The sequence below is a fragment of the Beta vulgaris genome, chromosome 7 (assembly GCF_026745355.1).
Source record: "Beta vulgaris subsp. vulgaris cultivar EL10 chromosome 7, EL10.2, whole genome shotgun sequence".
NCBI lineage: Eukaryota > Viridiplantae > Streptophyta > Magnoliopsida > Caryophyllales > Amaranthaceae > Beta > Beta vulgaris.
Window position 1 is genome coordinate 17,597,862 of NC_079208.1, and position 22,505 is coordinate 17,620,366.

General features: G+C 33.6%; 1 protein-coding gene and 1 long non-coding RNA gene across 3 annotated transcripts; one reads left to right on the forward strand and one right to left on the reverse strand.

Annotated features, from left to right (window-relative positions):
• The first annotated feature begins 4,358 nt into the window (after window positions 1-4,358).
• LOC109134693 (uncharacterized) lies at window positions 4,359-5,254 on the forward strand. 2 transcript variants are annotated; one of them, XR_008970358.1, is made up of 4 exons: window positions 4,359-4,387; window positions 4,491-4,860; window positions 4,965-5,000; window positions 5,081-5,254. It is a non-coding gene; the product is annotated as an uncharacterized LOC109134693 (long non-coding RNA). The 2 variants fall into 2 exon arrangements; XR_007276317.2 differs by lacking the exon at window positions 4,359-4,387 and having other exon boundaries at window positions 4,398-4,860.
• A 3,833-nt stretch (window positions 5,255-9,087) lies between these two features.
• On the reverse strand, window positions 9,088-12,599 carry LOC104898878 (adenylate isopentenyltransferase 3, chloroplastic). The gene is made up of 2 exons (XM_010686010.4): window positions 12,260-12,599; window positions 9,088-10,119 (listed from the first exon to the last, which is right to left on the reverse strand). Exon 2 carries the CDS (start codon window positions 10,108-10,110, stop codon window positions 9,118-9,120), a length of 993 nt encoding a protein of 330 aa, XP_010684312.3. The 5' UTR covers window positions 10,111-10,119; window positions 12,260-12,599; the 3' UTR covers window positions 9,088-9,117.
• Window positions 12,600-22,505: the final 9,906 nt, after the last annotated feature.

A 22,505-nucleotide genomic window follows, 5' to 3' on the forward strand; every position in this document is an offset into this window, starting at 1 on the left:
GCTTTAGAGTGGGCTCACCTTATTGTTCCTACATGAGGCGTTTCTAAGTTGTAATATCTGGATCGGTCATGAACATAATTGAGTGAACCTCGCTTGTAAGTTTTGCGAAATGATTTTCGAAATGAGAAATGGAAATGGAAATGGGAAATTGATTTTGAAATGGAGGATTAGAAATGGATATGGTATTGAACTAGTATGGACTTGACCTTGACATGGGCTTAACTATGTGCATATACAGACATGGATTGGACTCAAAGAAGATTGCTAACGTGGACTTAAGGGAAGACTAAACTTTAAACTTACTGGGGAGTAAGCAGGCTAGGTAAAGGGAAAAAGGCTAGACCTTGAACTTATATTTAAAATAAGTAGGCTAATCCTAAAGGTGACTAGACTTTGAACTTACGGGTGAGTAAGTAGGCTAGGTAATAAGGGAGGCTAGAGTTTGAACTTATATCTAAAATAAGTAGGATAGACCTAAGGGGTGGCTAGACTTTGCACTAACATTTAAAGCAAGCACGCTATACCAAAAGATTAATGCGTATTGAAGGATTTTATCCTCGATCAAGTGTAATAAACTAAATAATATTAGGATAAGTTATGGAGATAATATATTCAATAATGTTAGATGATCACAACGTTTTGCTAGAAGCTAATTGTGATTTGTTGGACTAATATGATTGGGCCAACTACTAGTATTATTGGGTCCTATGAGGTCACACAAGTAATAACACTTGGATAAAATCCAAACCCATTTGTGAAATGGGTTGGACGATTTTATGGGGAGGAAAACTAGAGAGAAAAATCAGATTTTTCTCTTAAGAAGATGACACACACCAAGATGCTCAACAATGTAACTCCTAATACAAGTATATAGGAGTGGTTACAAGTGAACTTCATGAGGTTTTATTGGCCTCATAATGTGATACATTATGAGCCTAATAAACTCATAAGTTACACATCTTTTCCATCCACCATAAAACCGTCCAACCCATTTCACAAATGTGTTTGGATATTATCCAAGTGTTATTACTTGTGTGACCTCATATGACCCAATAATACTAGTAGCTGGCCCAATCATATTAGTCCAACAAATCACAATTAACTTCTAGCAAAACGTTGTGATCATCTAACATTATTGAATATATTATCTCCATAACTTATCCTAATATTATTTAGTTTATTACACTTGATCGAGGACAAAATCCTTCAATCTCTCACTTGACTAAGAACAAGTGTGTAACCTTCAAACTCCTTAAGTCGCTTAATGTCTAACTTGATGATATGATAACATCATATGTTCATCATACCAATATTCAAGTCGTTCCTTGAAATTTGAGTTCGAACTGTCGAAACAAATGATTAACTTCTTAATCCATTTGAGCACGGCCATGCATTTACCAGTTCTTTCTCTTCAAGGGGCCAAGACACCAATCCTAACACTTAGGAGGACTTATCCAATCTTGTATGACCAAAGCTCTCACTCAATTCATAGCAGTTCCGATCGCTGCTTTTATAACATCCTTTTACGGCACGGTGTTTTACAACGTCAAAAACATTCTAATCCTTAAGTAAGAACAATGTCATACTCATGTCAAAGGAATCCACTAAACATATTAATAAGACTCTCATAAACCTTTTAGAGAACTCCCACTAGGTCTGCCCAGCATGTATCAACTATACAAGCCTATGCAAATGACTAGACATCTCCATGTCCCTATAGCCCATGAAACTGTGCTATCAATCAACTTGCAATCTAGTCCATGAAACTGAATCATTTACGTTCAACTTAATGATTCGAACTAGGGACTAAGGTATATTGTAACTCTTGTTCACTAGATAGAGTTCCATTTGTCAAATCACGTATTTGACAATTCTATCAAACCTTATAAAATACTTTGAACGTTTTATTTAATACTAAACCAATTTTAAATAAGAACAAAACTTTATGGATAAACATAAACATAACATATCAAAGCGAGTAATTATAAATGTGAACTAATTAAAAGTAAATAGTACACAATTAAACCCACTCTCCTATATGCTTAAGCCCTAAAGCCCTAGTATGACTCTCATGCTTGGGCTGTGGCAAAGGTTTAGTCAAAGGATCAGCGACATTGCTATCCGTATGAACCTTGCAAACTATTACATCCTTTCTCTCAACGATTTCTCGAATAAGATGAAACTTTCTAAGTACATGTTTACATCTTTGTTGTGATAGAACTTCATGGTTTGATGAAAAATTTAGGCAGAAGACAAGCATTTTAGAAATTATTTATTTTATGTCCATCTGTAGAATCATCAAGTTTAGTAATCCTTGTAGGAGGAAACTCTGAATAATATTGAAATAGAAATCAACAAAGATAGAACTTCATGGTTTGATGATAAATTTAGGTAGAAGATAAGCATTTTAGAAATTGTTTATTTTATGTCCATTTGTCGAATCATCAAGTTTAGTAATCCTAGCTTGTAGGAGGGAACTCTGAATTTGTAAGAATATAAGATGGTTAACTTTGCAGCCATTGAGTTATTCCACCGCTATTGTGGGTGGCTGGGGAGGGGTGTAAGAGGGGGAGGGGTGGTAGAGGAAGGGGGGATGGGTGGCAGGGGAAAGGGAGGGGGAATGAGATTTCGAGGGTGGCTAGGGAGGGAAAGTGGGAGAGGGAGGGGTGGCAGGGGAAGAAGGTGGTAGGAGAGAGAAAAAGGAAGAAGGAAACTGAGTTAAAACAATCAAAAAAAAAAATTTAACCTGTAAAACAGGTAACCAGTCAGCTGGGACCAATTTTGGCAAAACTGATGCATAGTTGGGACCGTTCAAAAATAATCCTTAGCTGGGGCTGAAAATGGTGGAATGCCCATGGTTGGTACTGTTCCAATCAATTTTTCCTTTGATATACTGGGGCAAGAAATTCAAAAGATATTTTCTTTCCCATAATATAAGTACGTACACTAGTATGATCAACTGAAAAAGGATAAATTTGAGTAATAAAAGGAGTAACAAGTATTATTTTATTATTTATATATTTATTAAAATAAATATATTCTTAAAACAATAACCTTGATTACAAATAAATTCCTTTGAAAGTTTATATTTTAATTCTAATGGTTTACCGTTTGCACTATGTAATTTTGTTATTGTTTTTTCATAAAAGGTACTAGGAACTAGTCCTTCTTTAATACATTTTTGTTCAGTTCCACTATCTAGTAATATTATATATAGTATTTAAGTGAAAGTCATTACCTATTTTAAGAGAAATGAGAATATACCATTTTTGAAAATTGATTCTATTTTATGACATTTATTTGATCATCATTAGGATCTTGAGATGAAAATTGAATAGGAATAAGTTTAAAGTAGAAGGTTGATCCCTTTGCCTATTATTTGATTCTAATAAAGCAATCCTAGTTTGAAGTGCTAAATCTTTAGTTTTGAATTCTAATAGTTGTTCTTTAAGCTCTTTTACTTGTAATTTAAGGGTGTTAACTTCAGTTTGTAAATCTTTAGTTGTAATTTGTTTAAAAATATTAGGAGTTATATATTGGTCAAATAATTTTGATAAGGTGACAGGTTCAGTTGTAGTAGGAGCTTCTTCATTACAAATAATGTCTCTTAATTTTCAAAAGATATTCTTTTTTAATATTCGTGTTAATACTCTAATCTATGATTTCAAATAAAAATTCTTTCGTTTTTATCATTTTTTTAGTAATAACATTAATAAAAGGAAAAGAGATAATATCTACATATTTTGTAAGCATAGTCCAGTTTTGCAAATTAATCGGAAAAGACATCTCCTTACTATGTACTATGTTTGAGTTATCACTACCATGTGAAAATAACTTTCTACAAAAAGTAGCCATGATCTATAGTAAATAAAATTTAGTGCATAAAGCAGTTAGGTAGATGCATATAAATTAGGGGTGAGTAGAAATTTCGGGTAACCAGATCCAGACCTGGTCCCGGTCCAACTGGGTCCACGTGGGTCCAAAAAAATGGACCCAGTTGCATCCGGTTCCAATTTTGGGTAGAATTTTGTCGGACCCGGTACCTGGTGGGTACCCAGTTTGACTGGTTCCAGCTCTGGATATCCGGTTGCACTACAAAAAAAATTGGCTATAGAGGCACATCATTTGGCTGACTTGCCTCTAAAACCCCTTTTACCATCACATAAACATGGTTGCCTCTAAATTATATGGTTTTTAGTGTCAGTATATTCTGGTGCCTCTAAAGATACATTTCAGCATCAGATGAATGTTGGTTGCCTCTATAACCATGTTTTTAGCATCACATGAATATTGGTTGTCTCTAAATCCATATTTTTTGCATCACATAAATGGATCAAACACTAGTAAGGTACACTAGTAAGGTTACCGAGCATCAAACACTAGTAAGGTACATAAAGTGTTTTCTTATGTAAATTAAATGGATCTAGTGCAGGTTTGTCCATATGATGCTATTGATGCTCCAGTGTTTGAAAATATGTATGCATCTGCAGACTCTAATTCTGCTAACAGGTTGTAGTCTGCTCCTATTCACATATCCTAGCATTGTTTGAAGACATTAATGTTCTGCCTAGGGGTGGATCCAGCATTTTTAATTTGGTGGGGCACTGTTTTTAAAGTTCAGTCAGGAACACCATGTTTCTTCACTAAAAGTGTTATTGGAGTATTCGATATACCCTTGGCTTTTCCTGCAATTTCCTGAGTTGCTGAGTTGATTGCTTGAGAAACACGGGCTTCGTCTGTCTGCAAGATTTTACCCATGACTCAAGGGATAGTTGTGGGTTCGGTTCCGAATGGTCCTGCAATCATCCTCAATGCATTCTTAAGGATCTCTTAAATAACTTGAAGGATACCAGTTCACAGGTGCTGAATCTGTGAAACACTCCTCATCAACATCTATTCTTTGTATATATATGACCTTTTTTTAAGATCTTGTTTCTGATGTGTGTGTTTCTGAAAAAATGCAGGATATTGAGAGCAGAAAAGGGCCTCAAAGATTTTTGGTATAGTTTTGCAATTTCCAGATTTATGTTCTTTTTTATTTTGCAATTATTGATCTTTTTTTTTTGGGTTGAGTTTGCAGATTGAATTGCGTTCAAGTTGAAGTTTTATGTTGAAGATTCACTGAAGGTTGAATGTCTGTTGAAGATGGAATTTCTACATATTTTTTTTATTTTTTTATTTCCTCTTTTGAATGTTTGTATCAATTTGTCAAAATTGTTAGTAATAAGATTATACTTCTAGTTTCCTTTATTAATTTATAATGTTATTTTTTTTGTGATGTAAGAATGTGCTTGTAACTGTTACTGTACTATAACGCAATGTTGACGCTTACAAGTCATATAGTAGCTTCAAATTGCGACATATTCAATTGCAATGATGCTAAAAGGCCTCAACATTTCGAGCGTATGAGTGTCGTTAATTATCGGTGGCTAAATGTTCGCTGCTCCTTTAGGGAGTCGATAATTTTTATTTCGATGCTTATAAACGTCAAAAAATCCCAAAATATTATCGAAAATGTGGAAATTCTAGTTGTTGTTGCATCTAAAACATCCTTTAGCGACAGACTTATGGTTATTAGATGCAACTTAAATTAGAGACAAATTATGGGTGCCTCTAAATATAACTGGTCTGATCACCAACGTAACATGTGTGCCCCAAAAATATGGCATTAGAGGCAACCTATAATTAACGACTGCCTGATGGTCGCCTCTAAATGTAAGTGGCTTTAGCAACAATTCAAGTTTTTGTCCTCAAAAAGGTGGGATTAGGGACAACCAACAATTAGCAACACCATAACTTGTCTGTCTCTAAAAGGTGGCATTAGAGGCAACCTATAATTAGCGACGGACTAATTAGAGGCAGCGAGAAAATTGCTTCTAAACACCATTAGAGGCTACAAAGATATATTTAGATGCAATTTTGGATTGCCTCTATATGTAGTTTTTTTTTGTAGTGTTGGAGCGGGTCTAGGTCCGGGTATCCGGTACTTAGAATTGGTTTTTTTCATATACTCATATAGAATTAGTAATAGGATAATAGTTGTTAAGTAAAAAGTTACTAGTTAGTAGGCCTTTAGGCCCATTAAATTTTTTAAAAAAATTTTATAGCTCAATTGGCCCATCTTAGTATGTTGTTAAACTTACAACTGGGTACCCAGTTCGGGACCTGGTACCCACCGGTTCCGGGTCTGGGTCCAAAAATTTAGGACCCGATTTGACCAATTCCAATTTCAAATTTTTGATACCCACTGGGTCAGGGTTTGAGTCCGGGTCTATGAAGTTCTACTGGGTACCCGGTTGTGCTCACCCCTAATATAAATAGGACCAACGGAACCACCCTTAACGGTACCAACTTTTCTCCTCTTAACGGCTAACCGACATATTTAACAAGGATTAATAACCAACGCCTGACAAACACGTAGTGCAATTGCTTGATTACCAAACCCACAAAATTATATACTTATATGTTGTAGGTAACATTTAGTGAAAACTACTAACACTAGATAGTTAAACTAAACTTAGTATAAATAAAGACAATATATTTTCCTTTTAAATAAATAAAACATAAACTAATCTAATAAAATATAGTATTTCATATGATGAGTAACAAAGCTTATAAGTTCTACGTAACATGTGAGTAAGTAAGTACATCAAATTGACTAAAAAACATAAAACACTAAATGACGAAATAAGAACTCATGAAATATTTTCAGCATAATTAGTAGTACTATTATAAGTATTTAGATTGCTTTAGACTTGTTATCCGCAGATCCTATTATTGGATAATATTATATGTAAAGGGATAATATTATATTGTAAAGGGTATACTGCACTAAATCCTGGTTCGACACAGGACATTGAATAGCAGCAAGGGAATCAGCAATCACCTTAATCTCACGTAAATATCCATCCATCGTCTGGGAAGCAGTCTTTTTAATACGAGTTAATCGACCCTTTAATTCCATGGATCTGGTCATACTAGCATGCATAAATCTAGATTGTAATCTAGTCCAAATATCCACAGAAGTATGCAAATTATGAACATCCACAAATACATCACGTGATAAGGTGGCAAAAATCCATGATTTTATTTGTTGAACCACACGTAAATATTTATAGAAGGGAGGATTAGGAATCGTAATACCACTTTCATCAATAACAGTAGCAGGAGGAATAATAGCAGAACCATCAACCATGCCAAGCAGTTGATGGGAAAGCAATAAACAAGTAAATTGGGTTTTCTATAACAAATAATCTTCTGGAGAAGAAAGAGTAATAGTTACCAAATTACGACTGAGATTAGAAGAGGAGATTTGTGGGAGGGCAAACACCGATGAACTGGGTGGCATGTGGTAGGACGGAAACGGACCAGTGGTAGTCGGCTGGAAACCCCAGTGGAAATCGCGGCGAGGCGCGGGACGAAGAGGCCGGAGATGTGCCGACGTGGGGCTGAAGATAAGAAGAAAATATACCGGCAGAAGCTGTGGAAGTCACAGAGGCAGTCCAGGAGGCAGGTTGGGGCTGCGGGACACGCGACGCGGCGGCCGGAGACAGACCGGTGGGTTGCAGGCCGGAAGATAGTCCGACGATGGTGACTGACGGAGCAGCAGCAGACCAAGTCGTGGTCAAAGAAGATGCGGGAAAAGACGCATAGAGGCCGACATAGGGCTGACGGTCTGTCGCTGGCGAAGAGGAGCCGGTGGTCGGCGACGCCATGGACTGGGCAAAATCAGCAGGTGCGGCGGAAGCATGGATCGAGGAATCCATAGCAGATACCTATCCCTATTTCTGTTATTATCCAATACCTATCCCTATTTGCAATAAGGAAAAACTTTTTCTTTTATAATATAATAGATCAATAAAAGCCCGCAAGATCTTCCTGGCAAAAATTACGACAATAAAAAAAAGATTATGTTAAGTGATTATCACTTGGAAGCCGATGCATGGTTATATATATAATAGTTACAATTCTTTTTAATAAATAACAAGCCGATGCATGGTTATATATATAATTATGATCATAAAATATCATGTATTTAATATTTTTTTTTGGGTAATAATCCTCCTTTACCAGAAATACTCATTCTTATAAAACTTTACCCAAAGGCCTAAAGAGAAATTAGTGGCTCTTCAAATAAATGTAATGACAACCATAAAAGGTAGGTGTTGCGCACCAGCCACCAGTTCAACTATTCAAGTAATTCATGCTAGTGTATTATATGAGACTTTAAATAGAGTAAGGGATAGGGTTCATAACTAATCATGGCGCCTTGCGGCTAATATCGAAGAAGGATAATAGCTACATAAAAATTACTATCATAGTAATTATTCGACTATGTTCAACTATAAAATATTAGGTGGTTCATCTTAAACTATCATAAAATAGTATAATTTCTCTACATTAGACTAGATAGAGTTGTTTTAATTATAATCGAACAATTAAAAAAGAATCTTCAATAATACATCATCTTTTAATATCATTATGGAGAACTAACTTTCCTTCCCAAATTAGGATGAAAGCCATTTAAAGAGTGATAGGTTGAGCGGGAAACATTGTCATGGAAAAACAAATTTTCCATTTTCGTTCTGTTTTGTGTGTAAAGAATAGAAATAACATTTTTTACAAGTGGTGGAAAACTTTTTATCCTCCAAAAGAAAAGAAACATTATCTTCCTCCCCATTCTTCACCTTATTCCCATCCATCCTCCCCCATCCAATTACAATCTTTTTCTTCTCTCTAACTTTTCATACAAAAAACGAAACAAACGAAAGTTAAGCTGTAATTGTGTTTTCTCTTGTAAGATATATTCTCAAGGGAATTCACTTCCACGTAAAATATTTTTCGTCCAACCAAAACGGACCTCAATTAATCAAGCATTCAAGCAATGAACAAATTAGTTAGTCGCATATACGAGTCCAGATCCTCTAGAGTTTTAGTGAAACTCTATAACGTAGAGTTGTATCTGAGTCATACATTTTAAAACCAAATGCTCATAATAGGAGAATTTTGGAAAGACAATATATCAGCCATTGATTTTTTATTCAATGGTTGATATTGATCAAACTCTACCTTATAGAGTTATTTTACAACTCTAGAGGATCCAAACACGTCATGCACTTAGGCTGTAGCAATCAACGGGTGGTTTTGTTCAATCATGTTCCGCAATACCCTTCTTGCAGAGAAATTAGGGTCCAAATTACGAGTGTTGGAAAGAAACTGTGTGACAATTTCGAGCGATGGTTGGGTGACCATCTTATGCCAAGCGTCATTAGCAACATCTTCGTTACCATTGTTAAACACCTCAGTGGCGTCAAGCCGATATAATTCCCATGCCTTTAAGTGCTTTAATATGTGGATTTTCTTCAATTGCTTGTTTACAAGTTTGCATGTATTCTCCTTTATCTCACTAATAGCACCTTGTAGTTGTTTATCTCGATCTGATTCATCTAAATGATGTTCGGTCCGAAAAAATGTGTCGAATTCGGGTACTCCAATGGCTTGTCGTATACCCCGGGTGTAATCCGAGTTGTAAGGGTCGAATATCCCCCGAACCTCATCAACCAAACCAGATTGAACCATTTTGTCAACTCTGTTTGATACAGACTTATGTAGCACTGAAACAGACACGTCGACCCAAAGGAAACAACAATCATAGTTAAACTTGAACCCATATTTAGGGTCCGAAACTAAAGATTCAATGTATGAGTTAGAGCCCCCAACAATGATTGGGAGTTTGTCTTGTTGAAGAATAGATTCCACCGCATGTGTGGCCATGAGACAGAAGTCTTTAGATTTGTAGTCAACATTTGGGTTGACTATATCAAGCAAGTGGTGTGGGACCCCACATTGCTCTTGCCGTGTGATTTTGTTGGTCACAATGTCTAGCCCTTTGTAAACTTGGATCTTATCTGAATTTATTATTTCTGCTGGAAAAGACGTTGCTAGGTCGATTGATAGTCGGGACTTGCCAGTGCCGGTTGCCCCCATAATGAACACCACCTTGTCTCTTTGCTGCTTCCACGGATTGAGTACTTCCTTTTTTAACAAGCTTGTTGGTATCTTTAGTAATGGTTGTGCTTGTTTCCACATTTGCATGGGAAGTGATGACATATTACCAACCTAGTCCAACAAAGTAACCATATCAAATTAAAATTTGTGTTTGAACATAAATAATACCAGAATACGCGTCGTTAAATTACTTCAAAATTACAATAGAAGAATATATGTAATTACGTATTTGGATTAGTATGGATCTATGCTACGTAAGTTGTATAAATCTTTTATATATATGGAATCATATATGAGGAAGACAAAAATTTAATGTAACTAGATAGCAACTATTTCTCGGTTTCAATCGGTGATTTCTTACTTTTATAGAAATAACTTTCAATGTGTTATGATAAATTATTTTATATTCACCTCGTCTAAATTAAACCTCCTTGGATGTTCTAATAACTTCACATGCACGCTTGTTAGTTGTTACTTTCTAATAGTTTAAGATTTGGCTGGTTGTTTTCTGGTACAATAAGTTTTGGTAGCATAATAATAGTAGGAAAATGTCAGGACTATTGAGCATAGAATAAAGGTCCATAGGATTAATATGGAATAATGGGCAATATTAAGAAAAGGATACCACATCTTATGATTTTGGTGGTGTAAATGAATTAATTTGCGGGCATTCAAAATTAAGACGAGAATATGACCTAGGGATGGAGGGAGTGCTTGATGTAAAAAGACTATTCTCACATTAACTCCTTGTAAATTTATATTGAAACAAATAATGAGCATAGATATATATGGAATATTGTATACATAGTCAAATTTTATATGGTTAATTATTTGACAAATTTAAAGAAGAAAAATTTTATTGGTTTGCATCTATATTGTTAAAACAACTTTAATCTTTCTTTCCTTTGCTAATCCATACTAATAGTTTGGTATATAAAGAGATTAACAATTTGGATCATTTTGAAAAGATACCCTAACACTTGAAAAAAAAAAAACTAAAAAAAATCAAAAGGTAAGATTGTCCTAGAACCATGGGTGAAATAGAGATTATTTACATCATTTTTTTTTCATCAAAGAAATAAATAGCAAACTTCAAACCATATTTAATGTTCTATTTCTTTCATCAAAGAGAAAAAAAAAAACTTTATAGCTTGTAAATACTCCCTTCATTTTTTATAAAGTTCTTCATATTTTTCTTGGAATTTGTTGAATAATGTTTTTCATTCTTTGAAATTATTTCTTATTTATAAATTTTTGTCCTCGTTCCCTCCTATCTTACCTTAATACTAGCTTGTTAGACCCGCTTAGTTTCACACTCACTCACAATTATCTTCTTTCATTTACTTAAATAAACAAATACACCAAATATTTTCACGCTATCTCTCCTTTTTCCCTTGATATATGTTGACACAGTATATAGAAAAAGCCTCAATAAATGGCAGGAGTACCTCTTGCCTGAGTTATCCTCCATATATCTTTATGGGAATTATGAAAGTTATGATGAGAATAATCAAGGTATCCTTATTCTGTGGTTTACGCATATATGCTTTTTTTTATATAGTGTATGTCAATGGCATGTAGCATATAGTTAATTTATAGTCAATAAGTTGTAGATGTTTTATTATTCTTAGTGGAATAGTACAGTGGAACATATAGGAAACGGTATAGTCAATGGCGGAGCTAGCAATTTATTCAAGTGGGTTTAAGTCAATCAAAACTAACTCTCAAATTTACATAAATATACTTTCGTCTCAAAATCATTAAAACAAGTTTATAAATATTTTCTTGGCCTACAAAGATTAAGCTTGAAGTATAACACTATAAATTTATTTCTTAAATTTATAAATTATCAATTGAAAATCTACAACTCTAAAATTTGAGAAATATTAAATATTTATGTTTATATTGCATACATATATTGTACATATATCATACATATATTGTACATATATCATAAATATATCAAGTGGGTTCATTTGAACCCAATAGTGTGATAATACATATATCAAGTGGGTTCATTTGAACCCAATAGGGTGATAGTAGCTCCGCCCCTGGGTATAGTAACATGGGAAACAATATAATAGTACAAATAAGTATTGTTATAGCCCTTCTCCGGCATCGTATAATCCAAAATGCCAGAGTAGAGTTTATAATTCAACTTTGAAACAAACAAAAGAAATGACAGAGACACGGACAGAGAAATAGAAGAGAGAAGAAATTAAGTTTCCATGCATGCACGTAAAAAACTGACCTCTATTCTCTTGAAAAAAGGTTACTGAGATAGGATAGAAAATCTGGTAGAGAAGCAAATTAAACGCAAACTTAACACTAAATGAAGTTTAGTATGATTGATCTGTTTTAATTTGTTGTGGGATGTGTTTAGATTGATTGTATATATATAGGGCCAGTAGGGACGATGAAAAAATATGACGGTGTTATTGACAAACAACTCATACACAGGCGACGGTGTCTATTATTGGATTTAAATGTATGTAACTTCTTGTATAGTTTAATCAATGTGGGCCTGTCATGCCTGATCCCTTCGACTTCATAGGAGTCAACTCAAAGATTGGGGTCCACAGTGATTCTCGTCAAACAATTAAAATAAGGTTCAATGAAAGTGGATACACCAAAAAAAAAAAATTTTTTTAATATAGGAAAAATTCGCAAGTAGGAGTCTAACTATCAAACATTTTTTTTATAAGTCTCAACTATGGATTATTTTATACAGGTATCAAGTTTACCATCTTGTAATTTTTATAGGTCCTGAGTTACTTATAAGCGGTTTAGAAGGTAAGTTTTTAAAACGTTTACCATCTTCGAACACTTACAGCAAGTGACAAAGACCTATAATATTAATCAAATTGGACCAACGTTTAAAAATCTAACCTTCTAAACTGATTATAAGTAATTCATGACCTATAAAAATCGCAATATGGTGAACTTGAAACCTGCAGTGAATAATACATAGTTGAGACTTATAAAAGAAAATGGGTAATAGTTGGGCCCTCTTGTGAAGTTTTCCTTTAGTATATTAGTACCAGCAATTTATGCACGCGATGCATGCCTCACTTTTTTTGAACATAATTTATAACTTTTTTTGGCATAAACAAAGGTAAAATTTGAACAATAGACACGTTTTTTGGGCTAACTAATTTTATTGATTAAGCGTATATCACTTTACCAAACTCGTCTTTTACTATTTATTTTATTTATACTTTCTTTAAGGTTTTTAAAATTAAAAGTGATGAGCGATAAAAGAATGTTATGCTGATTTATTAAGTATTTCTTATATTTTTATCAACAAATTATTTTGTTTTAATTAAATCGTTCCCCTTGGTTGATTGATTATATTTTCCTTTTTGGTTTACTACTTGATTGTGTATTTATTGATCAAATATTTGATTGATAATTTTCTTTGTTAATTTTTTTATGCTATATTTTAGTTTAATTTTCTTTCATATTTTTTTTGGTATGAATAGTTGATTTACTGTAATTAAGTAAATTTATTGGGGGACACCATAGCTATCCCCTTCCCTTATATAATAGAGATACACTATAGATATTACAGTTTGTACGTTTACCGATGACATTAAAATAATAAAAAAAAGTGTATATTGTACATACTTATTATATGGTATACTAAATATTTTAATACTTCCTCTTTGTTTTTAAAAAAATCCGTATGAACCTGGTGCACATTAATTGGTGTGCATCAATAGATGTTATATAGGTTGTAATGATTACAACTTCTACTATTTTATCTTTCTCTCTACTCAAATTTTCATGTCTTTTCAGTTCTCTCTCTTAACTACATTTTCTCCCTCTTCAAGTTCGTACTCTAATTTTTAATTTTTGTGATATAGTTGATTATACAATTGAACATGTTACATAAGATTAGGATCATATTGTCGATTTCGATATAGTGTATTTGTGCGTGGTATAATTTGTTTCTTTGTGCTAGAGTATGTTTATTTGTGATAGTGTTTCTTTATGCTATATTGTGTGATATAGTGTATTTCTTTCTGATATAGTGTATTGTTTGTGGTATCATGTGTTTTTATGTATATTATAGTTGATTGTATAATTGAACCTGTTATAGAAGATTAAAATAATATTGTCAGTTTCGATATAGTGTGTATGTATGTGGTATAGTGTAAATCTCTGTGCTATAGTGTTTTTTTGTGTTATAGTGTATTTGTTTGTGATATAGTATATTTCTATCTTATAAAGTATATATGTTTGTGTCTTTGTGATATAGTGGGTTTATGTGTATTATACTACCTCCGTTTCCTAAAGATCTTCCTTGTTACTGTTCCTACAGATACCAAGGAGATCCATTTGTGTGGGGTATGAGGTGGTTAAAGTAGGAGAGAGAAAGGGGTTAAGATAAATAAATAAATAAAAAGGGGTTAAAGTAGGAAAGAGAAAGGGAGTAAAATTAAATTAATAATGTAATGGTGGACCATATGATAGGGACATGAGAGGGTAAAAAGGGAAAAAAAATTTCAAATAAGGAAAAAAGTAAAAGAGGGAAGATCTTTTGGAAACACACTTAAACGAAAAGAGGGAAGATCTTTAGGAAACGGAGGGAGTAGTAGTATTTGTCCCTATTCACGGCGTGAGCTTGGTGCACACAAATTTTAATGTGAACCAAGTCCACACAAGTCAGATTGCTTTGTTTTTTCACGGATGGTCTTTAAGATATTCCGTTGACTATTAATATACTCAATTGCTTATTAATTAAAAATAAATTTACATATTGGAAAGAATTTAACAAGATCTCAAATGATAATATTTAGTGTTATTAACAGACTTAAAATCATAAACTTTGACATAAAAAAGTAAAGGGGTAAACTAAAAAAAAGGAATGATGTATATACAAAAATAGAATGAACATTTTCTTTATTTAAGTCACAATTATTTAATCATTAATGGTATCACAATCCTAAAAGAACATCTTACATATATTTACATTGAGGAAGAAGTATAAAAAAACATCAATATATATATATATATATATATATATATATATATATATATATATATAAATATCTAATGAAAACTTTCTTTTGGTGAGAACCATAATTTTTTCACCTACAATATTAACTTTTACCCCCAAAAACGGAATTAATAGAACCCACTATTAATTCAAAAATCCCAAATAATGGTAAAATATAAACCCAAAATCATAACTATTCACCCAAAAATAGTAAATTCGAACCGAAAACCATCATTATTCTCATCATGAGGGTGGTTCTCACATGAACATATAATCTATATACTCACGTAAGAATTAAGATAATACTTCTATGAGCATTTATATAATCAAGTCGCATAGAAAGAGTTATGGACAAAAAATTATACTCCAATTAGATAATATGAGCTTATTAGTTCCTCTTTTTTTTTTGGTTTTTGATACATATGTAAATTATACAAGGAAAATTCTTAGTGGTAGCCTTTAATTTTTGGCTTTTTATCATTGGTAGTCAAAATAAAGTTTGATTATCAGAAAGGAAAAATTGATAGGAACAATTCCAACCATGGGTGTTACGCCATTTTCAGTCTCAACTAAGGATTATTTCTAAGCGGTCCCAACTATGCATCATTTTTGTTGAAATTGATCCCAGATGACTGATTACCTGTTTAACAACTTATTTTTTATTATTTCTTAAGTCAGTTTCTTCGTCCTTTTTCTCTTTCCTATCTCCTTCCTCCCATGCCATCCCTTCCCCTGCCATCCCCTCCTACCCCTCCTCTTCCACCCACCTCTCCAGTTAGCCCCGGAAATCTCATCCCTCTCCCCTGCCAACCTTCACCCACCCACCCACCCATGCACCCACCCACTTCCTCCCCAGCTAACCCTTGAAATCACATCCCCCTCCCCCTCCCATCCCCTCCCTTCCCTTCCCTTGCCAACCCTCCCCCTCCCCTCCCACCCACCACCCACCCGCCCACCTCGCCAACTAACCCTCGAAATCCACCCCTCCCATGCCAACCCTCCTCCTCCCACCCCTTTTCCCCATTTACCCCGAAATTCCCTCTCCCCTCACCCCTCCGCTGCCACCCCTCCCCCTCCCATCTCATGGTGTGGCGCAGTGGCGAGCGGAGGAGGAGCAACAAGTAACAAAAAAGAAACAGAAGAGCGTGAGGGGTATAAGAGAGGCTACAAATCCACATCTGCTGGTGGCCTCGGGGGTAGTTCATTGGGGTGACAAAGGTTTGGTTTAGGGTGGAGGTTCATTGACGCAGGTGGATGAGGGTGAAGGGGGATGTTTGGCTGATGGAGATGTGGAATTTAGGCGAGAAATGGTGGAGGAGACGATCTGGGTGGTGGTTTTGTGGAGAGAGAAATTGTTGGTGGTGTTGGGTGGTGGGGTGATGTTGAATAGGTGGTGGTGAAAAGAAAAAGAAAAAAAAACACATTTTACCTGTTGTTATTGACCTATTAGGACCAATTTCCGCAAAAATGATATATAGTTGGGACCGCTCAGTAATAATCCTTAGTTGGGATTGAATATGGCGGAACGCCCATAGTTGGGACTGTTCTTATTAATTTTTCCTATTAGAAATAGCCTTGAGGTTTTGGCTATACTTGAAAATGCCGCATTAACAACCATTTTTTGTCATGAACAATTGTTAAGAAAGCTGTTTTTATCGTAAGTAAGGTCTCTAGTGTCTGAAATAATATAAATTGTCCTTGACAAATTTTAATGTGCTCATATCTTTTGTAAAATCGAGTGAATTAAGTTTTTAATAGACACGAAGGCAAAATTTTTTTTAAGGGAAACTCATATCATTATAACTTATGGAACCATATTTAGTTTAAAACAATCTTTCAATAATAGTTTTTAACGAAAAATTGTTGTTAATGTGACATTTTCAAGGATAGCAAAAACCCTCAAGGCAGATTATTTTTGATAATCAAACTTTTTTTAGCTACTAATGATAAAAAGCCAAAGTTGAAGATTATTACTGAGAATTTCTCATTATATAATCATATAATTAGAGTTTGCATCACCATAAATTTTTCTACCGAAATTGTTAAATTGAGAGTTAAGGGTATATTAAGAACCTATATTTTCACAAAGTTTAGATGTAAGGACCTCATCACTTTATGTTTTACATCAAAAACTACTCCCTCCATCCCTAAATAGAGAGTATCCATTTCTTTTGGGTACATGTATTAAGAAGAAATCATGTGTATGACCTAAGTTGTATTAAATAATAATTAAATATAAAATTTAGTACACTTTTTATGAATTGGTATTAGGGAGATAATGTGGGTCATATTGAAAAGTGTGTGATATTATAAAAATTGAAAGCATAATAATATTTTAATTAGTGGACCCTTATAAAATAAGAAAATGAGAAATCTATTTTGTATAAACATAAATGAAAAAATGAGCACTATATTTAGGAACAGATAGAGTAATCTCATTAATAACTGTACAAGTCAAAGTCCCCTCAAAAAAAATTGTAAGAGTGGAAGTAGGACAATTAAAAGATAGAAGAGTAAACTTATCAAGAGCAATTAATTATTAACCATTCAACTTGTGTGGATCTGGTTCACAGTAAAATTAGTGTGCACCAGACTCATACATGTGAATCGGGACAAACACTACTATAATAGATATAAATCCATTATAGCACAAATAGATACACTATATAAGAGAGAAATACACTATATCACAAACAAATATACTATAACACAAAGAAACACTTTATCTCTTGCCAAAAAAAAAAAAAACACTATAGTGCAGAGAAACACACTATAATACTATACTACATACAAATACACTATATCAAAACTGACAATATTATTTTTAATTTTCTATAATAGGTTCTTTTGTACAATCAACTATAATACACAGAAATACACAATATCACAAAAAGATACGCTATATCAGAAAGAAATACAGTAAATCACAAACAAACAAATTATAGCACAAAAAAACACTTTCACAAATAAACATACTATAGCACAGAAAAATATACTATACCATAGTATAGAGAAACACACTATAACACACACAAACACACCATACCGAAACTGACAATATAGTCCTAATTTTTTTATAACAGGTTCAATTATACAATCAACTATATCATGAAAATTGAAAAACAGATTAAAAACTTGAAACGAGAGATATAATGAAACAATTATGAGAGAGAACTTGAAAAGGCAAGGAAATCTGAGGAAAGAGAAAAACAAAATAGTAGAAGTTGTAATCATTACCACCTACATAACTCTAGTAGGTGCACACTAAATACCATGCACCGGATTCATACAAATTTTTTACAATTATTAGTATACATAAAATATGTAGTTTCTCTCATTTCCATTAACCTTTGTGCGTTATAAGAACCAAATAATTAGGATAAAGACGTTGCTAATACTAAATATATGAAGGACCAAAAGCCATATCTAGTGGCATCTCTGATATAATTTAAGATTAACTTTTGGCAGATAAGAAAAAGAATTCCGTAGATAACATAAAAACAAAGTGCTGAAAAATATACTTGTTAGAATTAATCTTTGACTCCTGATTATTTGTTCCATGTTGAAGATACGAGTACAAATTATTCTCCATCCATTAGGTAGAAGAGGATGCGGGGGAACCCATTTGGAAAGCAGAAAAGCACCAGGAGTATCTTTGTCTAATTGTCTATGAAAACAAAATATATAATATTCCTTTTTAAATTTGAAAACACAGGGCTTGTTTACTCCATTTTGATATTTCTCTACTTTTATAATTTCACTCACTAAAACTTAATTTATTGATTTAATTTAGATTAAGGGATACTGATTATTACATACCAAATTTTATTTTTCTCAACTACGTATTTACAAATCAATAAAATTGCTTATTGAAACAAAGTTTTTCTAGCGAATATTTCCTCCATTTTTTAATGATCTTCCTTGTTATTATTCCTATAGATAACAAGGAAGATCCATTTTATGTGGGGTATGGGGTGGGTAAAGTAGGAGAGAGAAAGGGGTTAAGATAAATAAACAAATAAAAAGGGGTTAAAGTAAGAGAGAGAAATGAAGTAAAATTGAATTAATAATGTAATGGTGGACTATACGATAGGGACATGCGAGGGTAAAAAGGGGAAAAAAATTTCAAATAAAGAATAAAGTAAAATAGGGAAGATCTTTTGCGCACTTAAAGAGAAAGAGAAAAGATTTTTAGGAAACGAAGGGAGTAGTTTTTGAAATTAAATGAGGCCTTACATATTCAGATTATAGTACTATACTAGTTTTCGACTTCTAGCATTACATTTTGCACAAGTGTCGCTCTATGCTAATCATAGTTGTTTTGACAGTATGATATACCTACCTTCATATGTTGAGTTATCTCTATTATATAAGTGAAGTGGGGAGAAAGATGGTATCCCACTTACAAAAAAAATCTAATATAATATATATTGTAAAATCTAAAATAATATATATATATATATATATGTATATATATATATATATATACGTATATATATATATATATACGTATATATATACATACATACATACATATATACATAAAATTCGTAATGAATCGATATTTAGTAGAGGCTAGCAATGGACGTAAAATGTCATTCATTATGACCATATTTGTACCCTCACCTCCGAACTCAATCTTTGGTTCTCTTTGACCATCTTTGGAGTCTAGATGGGGAAATCTACATTGGATAACTTGTCCCTACGTTTTTCCCATATCCAATCAGGTTTATGATTCTTCCTAAAAGAATTGGTGACGACTTCTTTCAAAATAATTTTCAATAAAACCTTAACAGTAGGGTAGTCAAATATAATATGCGCTCACACCGCGTAGGCGTAATAAAAACACGCCTACAATAGAGTTCAACAATTTCCCCCTTATTGATGATGACAACAAAGCTACAAACTAAGGAAAATACAACAACAAATAACATAAGGAAATGAAAGATAGAGATAAAATAATACTTTATAATATTTATGAATAATACTTCATAATTTCTATTAATAATACTTTATAATTTTTATTAACGCAGATTAAGGCTATTATTAAGTTTTTCAAGTTTCAATTTGTCAACTTAGTTTGTTCCTAGTATCTTTTCCCCCTTGCCATCCTCAAAAAGATCAAGCTCTTAGTGATTATTAGAATACTAATATTTTCAACACCATTTGACCATTAACAAGCACCCAAAAAAAATGGTTTTAGTTAGGAAGTTCAAAGGTTAGACTTGCTCAAACATTAATCACATAATACTAGCCATTCAAAGTAAGAAATTATGCAATTATATCACAAACGAACAAAATCGTAGCAAAAATCATTATATTTATAGCACTTGTTCCATAAAAGTATAAAACGAAAAAAAGGAAGAAAAGAAACAAAAGCTAAGAGTTCCTGTTCCTGTAAGAGAAAAAGAATTAAACAATCCGAAGGGAAGGGGAGTTATGTTCCTCAACTACTTCTTCTTCAACCACATCCTCCAACTTCTTCATAACCTCCTCATGATGCCCATCTAGTTGCTTCTTCAAAGTGTTGATTGCTTGGGCCATCATCTCCATATTCTTTTGTTGTTCTATCACCATATCACTAAGGACTTTCACTAGGCCCATCATCTTATCAGGTTTATCATCCAAAGTCTAGTGTAGTTGATTGTATAACTTGATGATATGTTGAGCAAGGAGGCACACGTCATTTACCCAACCAAAATTATCTGAAGGAACTTGTTCCTTTCCCTTTGAACCAAAGTCAATGGGTGGTTTAGGTGGAGGAAGTGGGGTGTTTTCTTGGGATGGTCCTGCGATTCCTGTGATAGGAACAAAGGGTGAAGTGGTGGTATAAAGGGAAGGAAGAAATGAAGGTCGTGGTGGAAAGTTAGTTGATGTAGTGGAGAAAGGGTTAGGTTCATTCATTGCAAACTTCATCTATTTATCATTGGAAGGAACGGTGAATGAGGAGGGAGAGATGGAAGGAATTATAGTTAGCGTAATTGGTATTTTTGGTGAAGATGGAGGAGTAGGTTCCTTAGGTGAGTTTTTAGCCAGTTCCTCTTACAGATAGGACTAAAGGCTTGTCCTTATTAGAAGGAACAAGTGTAGTTTTGGCAATCCACAATCTAGAACTTTGCTTAACTCGTTCAAGAACAGGACATGTAAGCTTTTTGACAACTGTTTTTCGTCTCTTGGGTGGTTGTTCCTTTGGTTCGATCAATAGGGCAGGAGCTTGTTTATACAATATTACCTTAACTAGTTCCTCTTCAACTGCCTTAGGCAATTTTCTCTTTTGAGATGAACTAGAAGCAATCCTCCCTTGAGTCGAACCCCATCTTGGATGGAGAGGTCCAATCCACACAAACTATTTTCATTTAATATATTACCTTGCTTAATTCCCAAGGTAGGCTTACCAGTAGTTTTAACTTTGAAATGGGAGAGAAGAGAGGTAATGAGTGCTCCATACGCAACAACACAATGATTTTCAATACAATAAGTTAGATGTTGGATAAAGAGAGAAAGGAAGTTTATTTGATGTGGTGGTCAAGGTAGAACATATAACACATGTCTAGGAGACCCACCTTATTCCTCTTTTCAGTTCGAGCAATGAGTGCCCTCCAAACAAGATTAAACAAGATCTTATGAACAGGAGAGAGAAGGTTGTGCTTGATCTTAGTTTGGCCAGCAGTTCACCTAAAAGATTTGACAATATCATCTTGGGAGAAATTTGGAAAGGTGATAGTTCCTTGGCCTCTTAAAATACAGATTAGTTCCTTTGCAAGGAACTTCTCATATTTTTCCTAAAATTTCTTGGGAAAATTTTATTTTCTTCCCTTAACTTCAGTAGTACATAATCCACTAGTGTTGATGAAGTTTGCACAAAACTCTTCCATAGCTAAAGGAACCAAGGCATTGTTAAATGCGGTTTCAAAAAGGCATTCCATACCCTATTCATTTAGAATTTTCAAGTAGTTCATTGAATTGAACTTTCTTGGCCAATTCCAAATCAACACAAAATCATAAGACATACCTCCACTTCATTCCAGTATTTTCTTGGTGGATGAAGGAGCAGTTCCTTTAGAAGGAACAAGTGTAGCTTCTTCTTCCCCTTAACTAATTATGGGGTTTTTTCTTCATCATCTTCCCCAATTAATTTTCTTCGTCTAATACTTTTTCTAGTTGACTCTAATTTTTGTTCTTCAACTTCCATTTTTGTTTCTTGAGAATTTTTGTTTTCTAGGGTTCTGGAAGGAGAAGAGGGATTTTCAATTTTTGAGATTTTGGGAGTTTTTGTTTTGGGAAAAGGTAAATTGAGCGAGGTTTTTGCCATTTGGTGAAGAAGGATTGAGGTTTTATGTGGTGCGAAGAGGTGTGAAGGAGATGATTAATGGTGAAGATGAATCGATTAAAGGAACATAGTTCTGGAAGGAAGAAAGAAAAGAAAGAGGATGCATGTAACAGTGACGGAAGAGTTACACGCGTATTTAAAGAATAAAAATAAAATATAATAAAA